The sequence below is a fragment of the Danio aesculapii genome, chromosome 1 (genome assembly GCF_903798145.1).
Source record: "Danio aesculapii chromosome 1, fDanAes4.1, whole genome shotgun sequence".
Classification (NCBI taxonomy): Eukaryota; Metazoa; Chordata; class Actinopteri; order Cypriniformes; family Danionidae; genus Danio; species Danio aesculapii.
In genome coordinates, this window is record NC_079435.1 from 3,923,777 (window position 1) to 3,945,843 (window position 22,067).

Genomic DNA, 22,067 nt, shown 5'->3' on the forward strand with positions numbered 1-22,067 from the left:
CACCCTAAAAAACAACAATAAATATGTTCATCCAGAGCCGTTTCATTGTAAATAAACTGCTGAAACGGTCAGTAATACGTTTTTATTATTATTTACAAAAGATATAATAATTAGTATACGTTAGGAAAAGCTGCAAATGAATTAGCAAACAGTTCAGCTCATTAAAATGATTAGCTATTATAAAGAAATTGAATCAAGTTATCAAATCTCATTCATCTATTCTTCACTGTATAATTTGAACATTCTGTATACATTAACAGAGGTGTCACTTTAAAATGGACAGATCTATAATGAAAGCATTTAATTGCTTTCCTAACTGTTTAAGCTCATTTAAGACCAAATGGGTTGTGTTTAAAAGAAAACCCAACAAGATCGACATGTCAGATGTTGTTGTTATTAATATTCATTCATTTTCTTTTAAGCTTAGTCCCTTTATTAATCTGGGGTCACCACAGCGGAATGAACCGCCATTATTATTATTATCATTATCATTATGATGATGATGTGTATTTGTCTGTTCAAACACGCACCCAAAACCCAGTGTCCACTTGAGCTCCGCATTCAATTGCGTCCGTACAGAATCCGCTTGGGAAACAGTGATAGTGATTTATTTATCACTATGGAGCACATCAGACAGTCATTACATGAACTGATTGTTTTGAGGATTGCATAGGGGCAATGGCCCCTGTAATGAAAAGAAAATGAATCACGCCGTTTTTGTTTTCATGTCTAAATGAAATTAAAGCACAGAACAGATTCAAATTTAAGAGCAAGGGGCGGCCCCTGGTGGTTCGGCGGTATGGGTTGCATATAGGGAGGATCGGCTCTTCACAGAAAGATAAAAAATACGGGAAATACCTTTACAGGATGACAGCAGGATAAAACTGTAAAATACAGGAGAATCCCGGGAAAAACGGGAGGGTTGACAGGTATGCGTGACACTTTCACTATCCTGCGTTCTAAAATGATTCCTCACAGCAAACGTAAACAATTTGTAGCGGCAATTTTGCACACGGCGTGTCTCAATAATAAAACCAGAAAGACAAAAACAGTTTTGACATTTCCCGACGGTTATTTGAATTGTCGCATGGATTACGTCATCAGATTCAGAGCTCCTATTGGTTCTTGGATTGACGCTCATCGCACTGCAGGAAAGTGTCTGAAATCTTCTGACACTGCCAGAACTTCATCGGAGGAAAAATCTGATCGCAACGGGCTGTCAATGAACATGCCGAACCCACGATCAAAGATCACCGATTTTAGTCTAGGATTTCAGAAATCTTTTAGGATTTCCCAAATTTGTCTCAGATGACAAAATCCTTGCTGAAATCTCACAGTGTGAGCAGGCCTTGATACGTTATTTTGCAAATAAGCAATATATTTTTAGTGAAAAAATGAAATCAAAATATTCTACCATGCACTGCTCGGTCTGTCTATCAAGGCAGCGTAGGATCCATCTGGTTTACGATAGGCCTGCTGTTGGTCATAACCTTAATACAAAAAGGATTAAAAAAGATGTCTATGTTTTTTTTTAATGTCAGTGGCCAGATTCTGTACATCTCTTGTACCCTACTGACCTGTCTTGATATGGTAAATGGCTTCAGCACGGCGCTTCATGCCTATAGCATCCCACTGATTGGTGCTGTCCAGGTAATGAGTGGCGATGACTGGTAAAGTCATGAAGATCATGTTCTGCTCTCCATTGCCCTGAGGCTGGACAATAAGTTGACCCATGAAGCTTCCACTGATGGCCTGCTCCACAGTCTGGGCGATCTCTTCACCTGGAGCAACCAAAGTAGCAATGCAGCTTGAGATTTTTTAAATGTATGTATTTGTTATGCAGAGGTGTTTTGTATGTAACACTCTCAGCACAATGACTATGTTTACATGGATACTTGTGGTGATCCCTCGGTTCCAGCTCGCATTTCAGCCTGCCTGTCAGATATTTCATACTGGATGAAAGATCATGATCTCCAGCTTAACCTCGCGAAAACGGAAATGCTTGAAGTTTCTGCCAACCCGACTCTACACCATAACTTTTCAATCCAGATGGATGGGGCAACCATTACTGCATCCAAAATGGTAAAAAGCCTTGGAGTAACGATTGATGACCAACTAAACTTCTCTGACCACATTTCTAGAACTGCTCGATCTTGCAGATTCGCACTCTATAACATCAGAAAGGTCCGACCCTTCCTATCTGAACATGCAGCTCAACTCATTGTTCAAGCTCTTGTTCTCTCCAAACTGGACTATTGCAACTCTCTGCTAGCCGGGCTTCCAGCTAATTCTATCAAACCTCTTCAGCTGCTTCAGAACGCAGCAGCACGAGTGGTCTTTGATGAACCCAAAAGAGCACATGTCACTCCGCTACTCACCCGTTTGCACTGGCTGCCAGTTGCTGCTCGCATCAAATTCAAAGCTCTGATGTTTGCTTACAAAGCGACCTCTGGCTTTGCTCCTTCGTATCTGCTCTCACTTCTGCAGATATATGTGCCCTTCAGAAACTTGCGTTCTGTGAATGAACGTCGCCTCGTGGTTCCATCCCTAAGAGGGAAGAAATCACTTTCCCGAACTCTCGCATTCAATCTGCCCAGTTGGTGGAATGAACTCCCTAACTACATCAGAACAGCAGAGTCACTTGCTGTCTTCAAGAAACGACTAAAAACTCAACTATTTAGTCTCCACTTTCCTTCCTAATCTGTAACTGCCTCTCTGGCTATACCACTAACTGTACTCTCTCTCTCTCTCTCAAAAAAAAAAACACACATTACTAATGTTTGCTTCTTAGACTTTACACACCTGAAACTTGTCTATAGCACTTGTTCACTGCTGCTCTTATAGTTGTGTAAATTGCTTCCTTGTCCTCATTTGTAAGTCGCTTTGGATAAAAGCGTCTGCTAAATGTAAATGTAACAGATCACAAATCTCATGGTTTGGATCACATTATGGTTTCTTAGTCACGGATCGGACCATTTTCAGATCAGGCAAAAAGTGGAGGAGACAAATGTAATTTGCTTTCCATTTATTACAAAAAAAACACTGCAAGAAACTTTTGGTTTTAACAAACAGAAGATCCTGTAATTTTATTAAAAATAAAATAAAGAAATAATCAGCTGAAAAAAAAATAAATATTGTAAAATACTCAGTTCAGTACTGTGGAAAATGAATGCTACATGAAGATATCTAACATTATAGTTTGTACAACCCATATTTATTTTAGTCTCATTTTCAATAAACGATTCAGTTCTTCACTCATGAAAACTGCATGTTTCATTGCTAGATGATCATTATTGAAGAATTATTCAGTGGCATATTTTTGATGGCTAGTTGTTGCCACGTATTGGGTTAATAATGTAATTGCTGCCTACAACTTTCATTTTTGAGCGTCAAGTGAAATGCGTATGATTGTGATTTTAATCTTTACCATAAACATCAGTGGTTTTATCTAAACTATAAACTGTTCTCCCAGTACTGCTATGTTATTTGACTGTTTGTATCTTCATAACTAACTCAAAAGACTAAAGACTCGATCTCTTTCTTGATTTTTGTGTTTTTCAAACACAGACTTGAATGCAGCGATCGGAAGGTTTAATAAACATATGCAAATCACCATCATTTACAATTTATGTTGTGTGGGTGTTGAGATTCTGATCTTTTAATGATTAATCGTGTAGCATACACTGAATGCATTAATGCAGGCTAAACATGTAGTGACAGAAAACACCTTTAATAACCTAAGAAACCCACCACATCCCAAATAAACCACCACAACTAGGGATGTCCCGATACAACGTTTTAACTTCCGATACGAGACCGATATTGCAGCCTTCAGTACTAACCGATACCAATACAAATCCGATACAATAATCAGCACATATCATGAACTTTTACCTACAGTTGAAGTCAGAACTATTAGCCCTTCTGAATTATTAGCCCTCCTATATTATTAGAAATAATTCTAACAATATAATTATTATTAGAATTATTTAGTTTTTTCCCCAATTTCTGTTTAACAGAAAGAAGATTTTCAGCACATTTCTAATAACTGATTTATTTTATCTTTGTCATGATGACAGTAAATAATATTAGGCTATACAGCTTAAAGTGACATTTAAAGGCTTAACTAGGTTAATTAAGTTAACTAGGCAAGTTAGGGTAATTAGGCAAGTTATTGTATAATGATGGTCTGTTCTGTAGACTATTGGAAAGAAATATGGCTTAAAGGGGCTAATAATTTTGACCTTTAAATGTTTCTTAAAAAATTAAAAACTGCTTTTATATTAGCCGAAATAAAATAAATAATACTTTCTCCAGAAGAAAAAATATTATCAGACATACTGTGAAAATTTCCTTGCTCTGTTAAACATCATTTGGGAAATATTTAAAAAAGAAAAATAATTCAAAGGGGGGCTAAAAACTCTGACTTGAACTGTATATTGTTGAGTGGAATGTATGAGCGTCTAGATCAAACTGAGAACAAAAGTCAGCAACAGTAAGTATGGAAAAAAACGACCAATTTATTAACTATTGGTTGCATAAATGTGAACCTTTTACATAAGAATATATATATATATATATATATATATATATATATATATATATATATATATATATATATATATATATATATATATATATATATATATATATATATAAATATATAAAAATTAAAGAATAAATATGAAGACCCTAAAAAAAATATCTTATTTGAATAAACAAAAAAAATATATATTTTTTAAGTGCAAAACACTAATTTAAGGTCACAAATGGTAGGAACAGCTGAGAGCAGGAACATAAGAAAAAATAAATTGCTTATTGACCAACTGCTAAAGGTTGAGTGTCCAAAGTTTCAATTTCACACACACTGCCCGAAAGTATGAGATCGTTGCATTTACTATCCACAAACAATAGTGCAAACAAAATAAATATAACTCTAAGTTAGGTTTTTGTTCTCTGCCCTGTATTAAAGGAGGACGACACTTCCTACTCCTCCAACTCAACTTTCTGCAGTCCGAGCATGATGTGGAGATCTTTTTTTAAGAAGATAAGCATTTCTGCATGCTGAGCAGTGAGTCAACAATAATTGATGCTGTGCTAAAGAGCCTTTCGCTCTCAACGCTTGTGCAGGGAGCACAAAGGAACTTAGCTGCTGTTGCGGCCAGGGTGGGTAGTCGAACTTGGTTGGCTCTCCAGTAATGTAAAGGATTGTTCTTACGATGGAATTTGTCACGCTTTGCAAGGGTTTCAGGCAGCGTTGGTTGCTTGAAGTTGCCAAAGGATTGTTTCTTTAACTCAGTGGTCTTGTGAAAGTCCTCATGCGGAGTTTTGTGATGCTGCTTCAAATGCACGATGAAGTTGGACGTATTAAACTTTCCCGGTTCTGTTCCAACACCAAGTGTTGCACTAAGCCACACTGTCTTTTTCGGATAGAAGTTAGTTTTATATTCGATCATTCGTTCATTTAGCAGTCTCTTTATTGTTTACCATGTTACTTTGAATATTCGATCGGAATTAGCATGCAAGTATGACTTCTAAACAACATTAACACTATCTAATTCACTTTGAACAATGCTGTACTTTGATAGTCATTTGCTGTTAAAATGATTTCCCTATTCAGAATTTGCAAAGAATACTTTTCTGATATTATATAATTAAGGAGAAAGTCTGAATATCCGAATATAAAACCAACTTTACCTCTATCTTTTTCGGACTTTTATGGGAAATACTGCCACACGGCTGACATCGCTCTTTTTCTTTGCTACTTCACTAGCAAGCAGTTTTGTGATCATGTGGGCTTCGCATGCTGCCTCTGGACGCTGCTGGATAGAATAGCTGTAATGGAGTTTAAAGCGGAATGGACTGCTTATATCGGAGATTTTTACTACGGTCCAAAAGAGTTTTTTTGGGGGCTGATATTGGACCTACTTCCGATATCAATACCGGATCGGGACATTCCCTCCTACTGGCCTCTGTCTATCATGGCCTCTTAACCATCTCCATATCATAATTGGCTTCATCACTCTGTCTCCTCTCCACCAATCAGCCGGTGTGCAATCTGACGCAGAACGGCTGTCGCTGCATCATCCGAGTAGATGATACAGATTGGTGGTGGATGAGGAGATTCCCCCAATGAATGCGTAAAGCGATTTGAGTACCCAGAAAAGTGGTATAGAAATGTAGGGAAATATTATTTTAAATCAGATGCATATGTTTACAAATGCTTTTCAGAATGGCCAAGAAAGGCTTCATCAGTGCAGTTCAACTGGACGTGCCACAAAAATACAATTAATTTTTAGTATAGACTTCATCTGTCTCAATAAAATATGAATACTTCTTCATATAAATGAATCACTGTGAATTCACAGAAGTATATTTGTAACTTACCAGTAATTATAACGTATGCGTAAGCAGGAGTGTCTGGGATCCGGTCAGCTGGAATATCAGCTCTAACAGTTACTTGATTTCTCCCTGTTCATTTTGAAATGAAAAACAATGAAAATGAAATGAAAGAGTCAGTAGTCATATTTCTGGACGCTGTGGTGAGTACTGAGCATGAAAAGAGCAGGACCTGATTGTGATTCATTCAACGGCTGAAACTATGAAGATATTCATGGGAGATTTTACCTCGTCTGACTTTATATAAGATGCAATTAGGGCTGCACGATTCTGGCTAAAATGTGAATCCTGTTTTTTTTTTTATCACAATTTTTCTCACGATTCTGTAGATGTAAAATAAAGGTTAATATTGGTAGCCTATTATTATTGTTGATTCTCAAACATTTGATAAAGCAACAATAATAATGTTAGGCCTGTGTGTAGGTCTACTGTTGCTTAAAATGCTAAATTTTGTACAGTCATTATGGTGGACTTGAACAGACTTTCAAAATGTCCTGTTTGTTAATTCACAGTAAAATGATGACATCAGAATATAACTATTTATAATTATAAAGTTGATTTTGTATATGTTTGAGACATGTGCTTGTCATTTCGTCACCTTAGAATTATAAGGTTCTATCTGAGATTTTTGTCAAAGTTGAGTTAAAGGGCACCTATGGTGAAAAATCTACTTTTCAAGCTGTTTGGACAGACATATGTGCATGTATGGTGTATAGAGCGTCATATTGGGGTGATATAAACACACCCATTGCTTTTTTTTTTCAATTTAACAACATAAAAAATGGTGGACCAATTGGAGCGGTTTTCAGATCGACCGCAACTTTACGTAGGAGAGCGGTCCCCCCGCCCACCAATATTGATTGACAGGCGCGTCATCATATCCTCAGTTTGTTGATTCACATCCGCCATTTTCAGCGTGAGTCGAAGCGATATCACTAAAGGCTGTACCTGACGCTGTGCCATGCATTTTAGAATTCTAAACATAGGTTTCTATCAGGGCACACACAACGGCGCTTCAAGTCGGCGACTGGGCACCGTTGTGTGTACCCTGATAGAAACCTATGTTTAAGAATTTTAAAATGTGTGGCGCGACGATTCGGGACACTTCATGCTTTCTGCCGCGCCACAGAGAGTGTCTGGTGTGCCGTGTCGCGGCTTTGAGCGGCGCATCCGGTTGCCTCAGTCAAAGTTATTTCAGTGTCCGTGGTTATTAGTCTCGGTGTACAAGCTCGGCACTTGAAACTAACACACAGTTGACTGTAAAACTGTACAAAGACACAAATGATTTTGTACTCTCTGCTTGGTCTGTGTCAGAGTCATACATGTACGACTGAATGCTGAACCTCTCACTCCTGCTCCTCCTCTCAGTCTGCCTGTCTGACTCTGTTGCAAACACAGAGCGGGTGAGCTTATGGCTCCGCCCCCTTGTTACGTTGGGCGGGAAGCTGAAACTAATTTACATGTAAAGCAACACACCCCTAAATCAGGAAGCTGTGGACACGCCCCCAACATGACACTTTTTAACACATTATAATTAAACAAATCTGAATTGTGTTTTAAACTGAACCTAAACTGGCACACTCAGAAGAACCATCATATTAATATTAAATCACAAAAAAGAGTTAAACTATGTGCCCTTCAATGACATTCTTAATAATTGAAAACTTATTTACATTATGGGATGTTTCTTTATAAGTTGTTTACATTTTAAGTCTTTTTATTTAAAAAAACTGATGTTACACACATACTGTTTGCTATATGGAATGCAAAAACTTTGAAGCTCAATATCTCAATATCATTCAGAACGCAGACACAACCTTATAATTCCAAGGTGACGATTTGTCATTGACAGCATTATAGACCATTTGTTTTCACGGGTAAAATGAGACATTTGTCATTATCAGATTCCTTCTTGCATTACATTCAACATTATATAGGCTAGAGTAGTTATACTGAGAGTAAACATTTATTTTCATGCGCAACATTTTGTGTTAGCTATGAAAGAAAAAACATATCAAATGCTTGTCGTAATCATAACTCTAAAATGCGATATGATCATTTGAATGATATGCGCGCTAGTGCCTGTGGGAGTGAGTTCAAGCCGAACAGTGAGAACAGTGCCTATTAGAGTCACATACGATCATCACAGAATTTGGTGTAACACCACCTTCACTTTCACTTCCCCATGCAAATTATTCTTTCAGCGCAGCTCTCAAACGATCGCTATGTGCAACAAACTGTTATTTACAACTTCATTATTTGTTATTTACAGCCTACGCAGGTTGTGTTCACTAAAGTAGGCGTGATTGGTGTGCACGCGCGCGTTCTCAGTAGTAAACAAACACGTCACGGTCGCCTCATGTGATTTTGCAGCCACGAATACATCATTACATTAAGACAGAAGTGACATTTCTGGGTGAATTATACTTTATGAAAACAGTACGTGACACTTTAACGCCATTTGAAGGTGTTCGTGTTGCTGTGAAGACTCGTGTGTCCGCCTTTACCCTTCTCTCCTGACCTTGAAAATATAATTGGCTGAATCATAGAATAGCTGAATTAAGTTCGTGTGTAGGGTCGAATCGAGATCGTGATCTTTTTTCGATTAATCGTGCAGCCCTATATGTAATGATACATATGTATTTTGTTAGTTGAAGTTTCCATAGTTCACAGTAAATCTCACCATGAGGATTGAGCTCCACATTTGGTTTGTGCCAGGGTAACAGCTCGCCCTCATACTGAAAGAGAAACAGAGATAGAACAGTGCGTTAAAGCAGTTTTTCCCCTAAGTTTACATTTTTTGGATGGGGGGGGGGGTGTTGTGCGGCGTGGCACGGCTGTTCAGACTGACACCGATGCAAACAAACACAAGGTGTCATGGTGTTAATTTATTTCTTTTATTGACAGTAGTAAATAACTGAACAACTATTTGAACTGTAAAATCGTACAAGCTAAACATTAAGATTTATTTTTATATCTTTTTTTTATCCACAAAGTGTGCAGCTTTTACATTACTTAAAATTAATGTGATTCATTGTAAAATGACAAAGAATGCAAATGAAGAAGAATTCAACATGTCTGAGACGAGAAAAAGTTTGGAGTGCATATTTGTCCCATACGAAGTTAAAATCCACACCTATAAATCAAATACTTACTAAAGGAAAAGCCTTATAAGGGGTCTCAGGGGTGTCCCAAAGTTTTTGGGCCGAGGGCCAGATTGCAAAAAAAATAACTTTGTCCCGGGCCAAATTTACATACATCACTAGACACGCATATATATATATATATATATATATTATATATATATAGATATATATATATATATATATATATATATATATATATTATATATTTAGAAATGTATATGTATATGTATACTATATACTTATATATATATATATATATAATATATATATATATTATATATTATATATATATATATGTATATATATATATATTATATTATATATATATATATGTATATGTATATTATATATATATATATTAATATATATGTAGTATATATATATATATGTATATATATGTATGTATGTATGTATGTGTGTGTGTGTGTATGTGTGTATATATACGTATGTGTGTATATATATATATATATATATATATATATATATATATATATATATATATATATATATATATATATATATATATATATATATATGTATAGATAGATATATATATATATATAGATAGATATAGATATATAGATATGCATGTGTGTGTGCTTGTGTATTATTATGGAATTACTTTGATTTGTCGTCCAACTGTGTCTCTAGAAAGACTCACATTTTTATAATCTTGAAACTTCTCTGGGCAAATTAGTTGGAACACTCATCAAACACTCCTTTATAAATTCTCCTTCAGTGAAGGGTTTCCCGTGCTGTGCGATTAGCTGAGCTAACATTAGCTCTAGCTAGCCAGCTCTCTTATATAACTAGCCAGCGTAGAATTTTCTTGCACATTATTAACATGGAAAAAACATCTGTTGTTGAACTGAGAGGGCAGCTGCTAATTATTTGACTTTTTGATCTCGTTCGGCACCAGCTGAAGGCCTGATGTTTTGTTTCATAATGTCTTTTAATATTATATTTCTTCATTACTGCAACTGATTCCTGGCAAATTAAACAGACACATATTCCGCTGACCTCTGTGAAGAAATATTCTTCGCCCCAACAAGACTGAAATTTCCTGCACTCACTGTTGATTTTCCTTTTTCTTGGTTGCGCCACGGCTCGCCAAAACGTGATTATCAATTATGTTTCCTTCAGTTTGTTCGGCTCGTTTTCCTTCATAACAGGAACTCCTGCCTAATTGAAGGCATGTCATAGCGACACCCAGTGGTTATTTATTGAATTACATTAATTTTTGTATAGCTAGTCAGATTCTATTAATGTTTCTAAGAAGCCTTGCGGGCCGCCACAAAACTGATAGCGGGCCGCAGATGGCCCGCGGGCCGTAGTTTGGACACCCCTGGTTTATAGCAATGAGTTTATTACAAGAAGTTATATTATTAAATAGTCATGTTAAAATATATTTTTAAGTTTTATTTATCTAATAATTCCAGCCAGCTTTTAGTGAACTCGCAATATTGTCGAGAACACAGAACTTTCAGTTGTTATATGTAAAAAAGGCCTAAATACATGCAAGATCATTCAAATATTTTGCTCGTCTCCAACTATTGACAGCAGATCCCTCAATGAGAGGGATTTGCACTCACGATATCTTAACAGCTCTATTCATTTAACCGAAGAAATGTACATTAGAACATCACTGTGCCTCTCGCGATCTGTTCTCTTGCTTATTCACTTTCGCCGCCATGATTTCTGGCTATTTTAACTCATTTTGGGGATCACAGTGCCGGTATAAATTTGCGGGAGACTCGCGGAGCTTCTGGGAGAGGTCAAAAGTTTGGATGAGACACTAGATAGGGATGATCGCTTTGCTCGCGTCACAGCAGCTCAAAACAGTGGAAATACAAAGGCTGCACTTGCAGCAAAGAGAGCATCACTCACACGAGTCGTGCCAATAGACTATTTAAACAGGTCGCACCGCATCTGTGTATATTTTAGCTGCTGTGACACAATCATATCGATTGCTTACGCCCCAACGCATGATTTTTCTTTATTTGTTAGTTTTAATTAGAGTTCATTTCAAATGCATTAAATCTGTTCATATTCACCTTATTCGTGTACGAGTGGGCGCAGCCATTTGAATCATTTTGGCTCGAGACTTCCGGTTTCATTCACTTCCATTCATTTTTAGACGTTAAAAAAAGCTTGTTTTGCTGCTTGGTGTTGCAAACTGATATTTTCTTATTATATTATTCTACTTTGTCTGTATTGTCATGCAAACACTTGTTTGTAGATTACTTAGTTTGACTGTTTTCTGACGTTTATTATTCCTAGTCATTTCTCCCATAGGCAGCTGAATCGGAAGTTCTAAAACAATCGCAAAAACGAGCGCACTTCCGCATTGAAGAATAAGGTCAATATAACGTGTAGTAACGGTGCTCATAATTGGTGGGTGCGACAAAATTTTGTCTGATGCACCTACATTTTTTAAGTTAGGAGCACCGGTGCTACCAAGAAAAAAGGTTAATTTCGAGCCTTGATGCTGATTGGTGTTTGAAATATTGCTTAGTGCACTTTTAACTAGCAGTGCTCTAGTTTATCTGTTCAGCATCTGTCAAACACACTGAACAATATGTGCTGCAAATGACCAAATAAAATGAAAAGCGACAGAAATCTATTCAGAAAAATTCAAACGTACCACCACCTTCAGGCTCTTTCTCACTCCATCAGTGTAGACACCATCATACGCCGCAGCTTTCACCTCAATCATGTGATTGCCCAGCGTCATGGGAATGATCACATATGGAACCGATATGCTGGAGTCTTTTGGGACGGTTACTATTGTTGTGTATTTTTCTTTCTTACTGGCAAGACTGCAAACATCCGCTGACTCCATGAACTCCACACGCACCTGGAGAAAATAGAAATAACTTCAACATCTAGAAAGCATTCACAATGAATATTAAATGTGTGATGATGGAGGACATTAGTTTAGACACAGGGCAGTATTCTAACACTAATTTTTATTTTGAGCCAAAATAAAGTCCTAGAAACCAAGAATGCTGCAACGTGTATTAGAGGTGTGAACCTACACTGGTCTCACAGTTCGGTTACAATTATCATACCATCGATTCGGTTCAATTTGATATCTCGGTGCATCGCGGTGCATTGACGATGCTTTCCATACACAGTTTTATATTTTCTTCACAGCAGCAATTCTTGTATTAAAATGTATGAATATATTGATATTTATTTACTATTTGTAATACAATTTTGTCATTTAATACAAACAGTCAGATATAAACTGTATCTTTAAAGGGCATAGGTAATAGGTTACCCCTTTTGTCATATTTAATATAAGTCTTTTGTGTCCCCAGAATGTGTCTGTAAAGTTTCAGCTCAAAACACCCATCAGATTATTGATTATAGCTGTCTGAAGTGTCTATGTTATAGCTGGAAAAAAGGTTTTGCTGTTTTTTTGTACTGAACCTTTAATGCTAGTCCTCCCTGCCCACCGTTCCCACGTGCCTGTCAGCAATCGCCGCCCTCGGCTGCCTCAGGAAGCAGATCTCGCATAACGTGTGTGAGAAATACTACAGTAAGAACTTTAACAATCAGTATTTGATGCAATTTTGTGGATTTGCAACAATGAGTCACACACAATGTCATTACAAAGTTCACGCACACACACAGCGAGGACACACACACATAGCACAGACACACATACACATAGCGCACACACATACACACACACAAACGTAGCGCAGACATACACGCACACACATAGCTCACACACGCAGACACACACACGCAGAGAGAGAGAGAGAGAGACAGCGCGTTAAGCTTCGCACTCATTTTGTACGCATATGTGACATGATACTGGTAAATCTCCACTGCTGTATGGAAATCTCTTATATTAATGTACAAAATAAACCTGATTTAACGTCCACAAACTGCGATTGAAGCGTCTTTTATAATTGTTCAGACACGCGGCTGTGCTGATTAAGTGCATCTGAAGTGAATCGCTGTAATTCATGACACACATGCTCTGTTTTAAAACATGTTAAACTTGTGAAACTCACTCTTGATCACGTTTGATGATGATTTATGACTCTAGCGAACTGAACACACCTTTTATTCCCGGCTGCTTTGCGCTCGTCCTGTCTTGATGATATGATTATACACGTGACTACCGGACATGTTAATGCGTGCAGCTGTCAATCAATATTGGTGGGCGGGGGGACCGCTCTCCTACGTAAAGTTGCGGTCAGTCTCAAAACCGCTCCAATTGGTCACCCCGTTTTTATGTTGTTAAATTTGAAAAAAAAAGCACTGGGTGTGCTTATATCACCCCAATATGATGGTCTACACACTATATCTACACACATGTCTGTCCAAACAGCTTGAAAAGTAGATTTTTCACCATAGGTGCCCTTTAAACAACACAAGCATTTATAGCAAATAATCAGATTTACCTTATGCTTCATTGGAGTGTAGTTGTGAATAATGGCCTTGATTTCCAGTTGTTCGCCTCGTCTAGCTGAGTAAGGCATCTTGAGGTCAATTAAAAGACCCTTAAAAACAACCATCTCCTCAGGTTCTGCCACACAGATGCCTTAGAGGAACAAATGCATAGAAAAGTTAAACCGGCCTTTTAAATAGAGATGCACCAAATGTTCTGCGGTTGAAAATTATCAGCTGTAAATGGCTTTTTTGTTTATTCGCTGAAAGAGTAAAATGACCAAAAATATGGACCAATGGTTACGCTGCACCACACCCAGCAGACACATTTTAATAAAACTATAGCGCTTCATAGCAAAAAAATTTTTTTATCATTATTGACAGTGGTGTACGGTCAATAAATATTGATAACGATTTTATCGCCAAGCACTAGGTTGGATACTGAAACTATGCCTGTCACAATAATCAATACAGTAGTCCCTCGTTTATTGCGGGTGTCATGTTCTAAAAAAAACAGCGTTGGGCGAAATCCGCGTAGTAGTCAGCTCTATTTTTTACAATTATTATAGATGTTTTAAGGCTGTAAAGGCACTCACTACAAACTTTATACACTTTTTTCAGACAGCCATTAACATCGTCACAGTTCAGTGTCAAAGTTCAGTGTTATAGGGCCCTGCCATATACCCAGCGCAATGCTGCGCAAGGCACGACGCAATAGGTGTTTGCTAGTTTCAGCGCAGCGCAAGAGTCGTTTTGACTTTTTTTAAATAGCAAATGCATTTACGCTCATATGTGCGCGCATAGGCGTTCTGGTCTAAAAAAGGAGGCGTGTTAAGGCGCATTGCTGGCTAGGGATGCAACGATTTTAGATTTTGGTTGTACGATTATAGTCTGAGAAATAATCACGGTTATCATGATTATTATGCATTCAATAATTTCAAACCCCACTAGTTTAGAGAATAAGATGAAAACTCCTTATATTTTACAGTGTTATTTATTGCTGCTCAGTAACTAATTAATACAGCACATAATAATATTAAAAACAAATAATAGTCCATTTCTGTCTTTGTGCTTTAAAATAAGTGAATGTTTTCGACATTTAAACAGCAATAATTTTACACTGTAAATAAATGACAGAACAATAAATAAATAAAAATAAGAATAAAATGTTTATTTATTAGGTTAATAAATAAAAACAGTATTTGTCTAATGCAGGGCTTGAAATTGCCAGTGCTCCCAACTTATAAAATTTAGGAGCACCAGAAAAAATTTAGGAGCACCCACCAAAAATTAACGAGCACCACTACAACTTGTATATAGGCTTGTGCCGGTATTCGGTAATGCGATAAATCACGGTAATGAATATGCACGATATTGTTATCGCGGGCACTTCAAAATACCGTGAAAAATAATAGATCCGAATTTATATTCTTAGAACGCGCCTCAGCTTATTTTCCATCAACCGCTTGAAGAAACACTGCGTATATGCTGCGCAGAACTGATGCGCACTCTGATGTAAACAATCCCCGCATGTAGAAGCACTGTGTGCACGCAGTGCGCGCCGCCGCTGCCCCGCTCTCTAATCCTCACACGAAGAAGAAGCATGGCGGAAGGAGGAACGCTGCCGACAATTTATCCCCCTTCAAAAAAAAAAGTCAGAGGTTTGGAAATATTTTGGGTTCCAAAAAATGCAGAGGGATTGCTGATCGAAGACGGTTTCTCTTTGCACATTCACTTTGATATAATTGCTCAAGTTTACTTTTATATTGTGTATTGTTTTATTTATATTTATTTGTATTTAAATGTTTGAAGTACTTTTAGTTAATTAAAAAGTTATTAAAGTTACTAAGTTGACGAAACTGAAGTTTTTTGTGTTTTTTTACCTGTTTCTCTAGTAAAATTACAATATCGTGATAATACCGTATACCGTGATAAAAGCTCAATAAATTAATCGCAGCATGAAAATGTGATACCGGCACATGCCTACTTGTATATTAGAGGATTTATTGTATTTGAAAACAACATCAATTAGGACGAACAAAAACCAGAAACAACTGTCTAACTAATGCTGCGATGACTTATTGATATTTGCGCAATAATTCCAAAATGAATGTCTAATAATTATAAAATATTAATGATGAAAAAGATGACAATAATACTAACAATGAATAAAATTTCTCATTATCATTCTGCCTTAAATGTTTGAGTTATCTGCTATAAAAAGTCCTACTGTTTGGTTTCGGTTTGGTCATTGTAAATGCTCAGTCTCATTATGCTCAGATTTTCCTCTCTCTGTGTGTGTGAAAAAAAAAAGCTGGCGAGTCATCCGGCCCATATAAGCGGGGCAGAGTAGGATTCTCACGATGACCACCGGCGCAATACTGTAGTAAAGGCGAGCTTCTTTGCCGATGATGTGTACAGTGTTAGATTTTAAATTTAGCGGACATTTGCGGTGAATGCAACGCATCGAGATTCAGGCCATTAAACAGCTGATCCACTTCGAGTCTTTCAACGCTCTCTCCGAAATCACTCGGTTGATCTCGGCTGGTGGATTAACATTCACTACATGATCGCTCTTATTGACGTCATTATGTATAACTTTAAGTGGGTTTGCAAACATGTGTACTTTTCATATACTGCTTCTTTCTCAGACTTCAGCCACAAAAGACCCCTGTCATCCCAACAAGGTGCGCCTGAAAAGCGTAAGCGCTGCGTCCCTCCAGTGGAAATAACGAACTTGCACGAGCTTGCCTTAGTTAATAGCTTCAGTCATAGTTAATCTAGTGTGCGACAAACTAGCGCAGTTTAGTTGCAGCAGTTTTGTTCCGTGAAGAAACACGGTGTTGAGAAGCCTTTACGATTAAGTAATTGTGACGAATTAAAGCATGGTTAATAGTGAAACCAATTGATCGTTGCATCCTTATTGCTGGCGCGTGGCTATTTTGAGGGACTATAATAGACGCACAATAGACCAGATCAAAGCAGGTCTAAAATCCAGCGCAGAGCGCATTAGTTGTGTGCCTCGCTTACACTTTGCTTAATACACACAGGATGTACAGCAATACACAAATATCTTTACAAATGAAAAAGAATTAAAGGAATAAAATAGTACAAAAATTATTATTTTCTAGCCTACATCAATATAAAAACCATAATTTCATGCCTTCTTCATCTCACGGGGCTTTTTCAGTTCATTCATGACAATTTGCTTTTGTATAATGTTATTATTATTAGCAGTATTATTTATTATCTGTATATTTATATTTGTTTTATTAAAAACAAGCTTAGATTTGCCCACCTCTCAGGTTTTAGACCATATGGGGCACAGCATGTGTATTTGTATATGATCACACTTCGTTATTATTGTTCATTTATTCATTTGCTGGAAATTAGAACTGAATTTAGAAATAGTTTTGAAATGAATCTTTGCGCTTAACAAACTATATTAATTATGTACAGGCTAATGGATGTCTGTGCGTACAAGAGGTTTCCCTATCCACGAGAGTTAAAGTAAAGAATGAGGAGGCTCATCTCTCATTCTCATGCTGCAGATGCTCTATTTAACTGTTTTCTCTCTAGAGAAGCGTTCAGTTTTTCCACTTACAAAGTCCGTCATGTAAATAGCAAATGCGCTAGGGCGTGGCGCAACTGACTCTTAAAGGGAATGGGAGATGAGACTCTGATTGGTTTATACTCAAAACACACCTATAACTCATTAAGAGAATAAGCTCAACCCTGTTAGACCATGCGCCACTGCGCAAAGCGGATTTTTATGTCCTTAAAATAGCAAAAGTGGATTCGGAATTGCCCTTAATGCGTTTGCGCCCTGCGCTTTGCACTTTGCGCCTGGATCGTCAAAATAGAGCAGTAGAATGAAACTAAAGATCCAAACCTGTTGTCAGAAGCAAATATTCGTTGCTTTCAGTAAAAGGTTCATAAAGCTTTTAAGCTTTTGTGTGGATAAAGTTGGCATCCAGCGTAATGTACTTTATTCTGCAGTCACTGATCTACAAAGCCAAAGCAGACTCCATCCTTAAGGGGGTCTCACAGAAGATGACATTTGGAAATAACACACTCCAGACGAACACTTTCGCATATTATTTAAAATGAAATTATTCAGATGGTGTGGCAGAAATATGAACAGTGTCCTGAGTTGTAGCTGGGCACCTCAGACAGCCACCGACCTGCGGCGCTAGTGTGAGTACCCTAATATTTAACCTATGTTTACAGTTCTAAAAGGCATGTTGCTGTGTGGCGCATTCGGTGCGACCCCTTTACGATGGTCTTGCTGCGGACATTTACAACCCTTTTTGCATCCTTGGAACTCACACTGCTAGCGAACGGTTATTTATGTTAATTTGGCAAGCTGAACGCATTTTGTACTGTACAGGAGACACTGTTAAAAACGCTGTTAAAAAATGAAAGTAAGCATGTCAAATTGCACTTAAAAAAATTCTGCGAAACTGCAAGGCACCGAAAGGTGAACCGCGTTATAGCTAGGGACCACTGTACTTAATAAAATAATAAATGATTATTACAAATCAGTTTCGGTTTTCAGCCTAGTGCTTCCACAAATTACGGTTTCCGCCCAGAATTCTGATTTCGGTGCATCCCTTTTGTTAATAATAATAATAATAATAATAATAATAATAATCATTTTTTTCATCAGACCATCCACTAACTAGCTTTACCATACCCAATGTTGGAGATAGACTGACAGCCAAAACTTGCCAGGAAGAAGCAGAGTCTTTCAGGTACATGGCTTTATCAATGGATGGCGCTGGACTGAAATATGAGAGAAGAGCATGTCAGAACAAGAAGGTCTGAAGTAAACCAAGGCTATGCACTAATGCGTCTTTAATAGCAAATACTTTAACACAAGAACACACACATAACTGACATTTTAGACTCTATGAGGAACTAAACACTTCAACACTAATCCGGATAAATTTGAAGAAACTGTTTTTGTCTGAAAAATGACCATGTCCACACTACAGTTTTCAATTGTCTCTGTCATCCATACTAAAATGACTGAAATGCTGTCCTTCATGTACTGCGCATCCACACAGATTTAAAATACATTTACCTGCATCATTTCTGCCTGGCGTTTACCTACTTTCTGTCGTGTCAACATGTGTGACCTGTGAGCTGCTTCTGCCACTGAACAACAGCTTCCTGTAATCATTGTGCTTTGAAGAGAGGCAATATGGACCATCTACAAACTAGGGTTGGGCTATGTCGACCAATTTGGCATCGTACAATGTCTAATATGAAACATCGCGATGGACGATAGCATCGTCGTCATAGGCGGCGGTGAATTAACTATGAATAATTAATTAATTTATAGCTAATTAATTATTTGTAGCCTACCGTTTTAACTACTTGACCTGCATGGTCTTTGTTTTACCATAACCAACTCATAAATGAATAAAGATAAGTTACACACATAATTACCACCTGGTAATCACTTTTTCTGCGGGACTCGTGAATAGACGTGAATAGGCAGAGTGATTGGTGTTGTTATAATGGCGTCGACAAACTTGGTTGGTAAAAAAGGTGCACAACCAACAGGAACCAACCATCAGTCTCTGAGGTTTTCTTTTCACTAAAATTACTAAGTACAAGAGTGAAAGCGAAAGATTGAACCAGTCTACTGACCTGCTAACCGCATGGACCTGCTGTCTCGAGCACATGACAGTGCGTGTATCTGTGTGTGTGTGGTCACGTGATGTTTTCAGCGGTAGTGTGGAAGGAGGGCTGCTCAGAAATGCTAGATGAAATGCCAGAGTGGATGTGGATCATTTTCATTCTAAAATGCCATCTAAAAACTAAGACCTATTAGTGTAAACGGGGCCTGAGTGTGTATTTTTCGCGAGCAAATTTGCAACGGGGGCGGAGTGGAGGATTGTGATGCCGGCTCAGCATTGTGGTGTCCATCGGCGATCCAATACATCTTTACAACTTCGTCCACCATGTTGACTGAATTGGTCACATGACCGTCTCACATGCATCAACGTTTTCAAAAAGTATCTGTTGTCACAGTCCACACAGCAACACAAAAAACACAATTTCCAAATGTATCCACTTTCGACAGCGTTTTTTCAGAAAGATACATACTCGCCCCATTCATTGGATCCATTTGCACCGCTTCAGTGGCGTTGCTCGCTGCAGAAGTTGGGACTTGCTCAACTTTTCAAGCGCCGACAAAAGCGTCAGCCAATCAGATCGCTGTATGCAAATACACCAGCTCAGACATCATCCGATTGCGGACTAATCTCATTGGCTGACGCTGCTATGATGATCGCGTCAGCCTCAAATTCAGACACACCCTCTGTCAAGCGTTGACGCTGAAGCCCTGTGTGAATGGGGCGTTAGGGCTGGGCGATTTTGAACTCTATTCTGATTAATGAACGATTGTGTTATTTATTTATTTTACGTTTTTTCCCTCTCCGCACCACCCACACTCATCCCAATCCAACCAATCATATGCATCGTCACGACGTGTAGTAACATTTTTTGAGAGTTCAGCATCAGTCACTGCTGCGCCAGACCATACGCTGTTCTCAACGCAGAAGTGTAAACAGAGCGGGGTCATGTGACTCTACACGTAGTAGAGAAAATTCAATTGTAAAAATTAACCTGGAATAATTTGATTGGTTATAGTTTATAGATACCCGAGATACATTTACATTTCCTAGAAAAGTGGACAGAAGGCAGAAATGGAGAGAAAACTATGCACTTTTAAATGAAATCGTATTAGTGTGGACATGGTCTTAAATATACCAGGGAGTGATTAACTGAACAGGGATAAGTGTGTGGAATTAATGTGTGTATGTGTGAGAGGGCGATGCAGTGGCGCAGTAGGTAGTGCTGTCGCCTCACAGCAAGAAGGTCGCTGGTTCGAGCCTCGGCTGGGTCAGTTGGCGTTTTTGTGTGGAGTTTGCATGTTCTCCCTGCGTTCGTGTGGGTTTCCTCCGGGTGCTTCGGTTTCCCCCACAGTCCAAATACAGGTGAATTGGGTAGGCTAAATTGTCCGTAGTGTATGAGTGTGAATGAGTGTGTGTGGATGTTGCAGCTGGAAGATGGGTTGCAGCTGGAAGGGCATACGCTGTGTAAAACAAATGCTTGATAAGTTGGCGGTTCATTCCGTTGTGGCGATCCCAGATTAATAAAGGGACTAAGCCGACAATAAAATGAATGAATGAATGTATGTATGAGAAACTGAGGCTGGGAAAGAGTGGTGATTTGAATGAGTGATTCATTATTACTTGTGAGTGAAATACTGCTTGAATTCGCATGGTTCCATTTGCAAGTTTGATTTGTGTGTGTGTGTGTGTGTGTGTGTGTGTGTGTGTGTGTGTATTGTGTATATATAATATATTGATATAAGAGGAGCTATATATGAATGTATGGTTTCTTATGAATGACATTGGTAGATTTAATTCCATGTCACTGATGTTGACACCGGGATCAGTGTATAAAAAGCCAACAGAAACAGAAACGCACCAGTTTTCACACAGATCAATCTCATCCCACAGCCAGCTCTCAGGGAACTGTGTACGTGACACGATCTCTTCAGGGTCTGTATAAAAGTCGTCATCTTCCTCATAAGCTGTTGTAATAGATAAAGCAATAAGTAAATATGAGGGAAGAACATGTCAGTAAATAAAGTTAAATTAAGTAAAAATCACCAATTTTATGTCTAATGACTATTGGCTTGACTACCCAAAAATGACCATATTTCAAGCTTCTCATTATGGGTGTAAATGTTTTCCACTGGTTCACATTGAGAAGTCAGTGCTTAATTAAGAGAACTCATACAAATGTGTACATTTGATGCAATGTAAATCGTTTTGGATATAAGCAATTGCCGAATGCCAATGGGGTTTTTGCAGACCTCGTTGTTTTTTATTCTGCATTTACTTTCAGCTTTTGCGCGTTATAATTTAATACACTTCAAATTTCACAATAAACACGATACATTAACAAAAAATACAATTAAACATACCTCATGCCTCTTTGGAGTGGAGCTGAATAAACGTATAATCTGTAAATCCCGCATTTTGCTTCTTGACCAGCGATTGAACCGATGTCTCGTGCGTTCGTTGTTGCTCA

The 22,067-nt window shown here is 37.9% G+C and overlaps 1 protein-coding gene across 1 annotated transcript in view; it reads right to left on the bottom strand.

Moving 5' to 3' along the window:
* Window positions 1-22,067, bottom strand: part of LOC130222651 (complement C3-like) — a 51,900-nt gene that overhangs the window by 11,254 nt on the left and 18,579 nt on the right. Inside the window, exons 17-24 of the mRNA XM_056455211.1 lie at window positions 21,459-21,564; window positions 18,649-18,737; window positions 13,967-14,106; window positions 12,190-12,402; window positions 9,083-9,137; window positions 6,388-6,471; window positions 1,578-1,781; window positions 1,415-1,490 (exon numbers count right to left, since the gene is read on the bottom strand). Coding sequence (XP_056311186.1) covers window positions 1,415-1,490; window positions 1,578-1,781; window positions 6,388-6,471; window positions 9,083-9,137; window positions 12,190-12,402; window positions 13,967-14,106; window positions 18,649-18,737; window positions 21,459-21,564 — 967 coding nt within the window. The remainder of the gene's footprint in view (window positions 1-1,414; window positions 1,491-1,577; window positions 1,782-6,387; window positions 6,472-9,082; window positions 9,138-12,189; window positions 12,403-13,966; window positions 14,107-18,648; window positions 18,738-21,458; window positions 21,565-22,067) is intronic.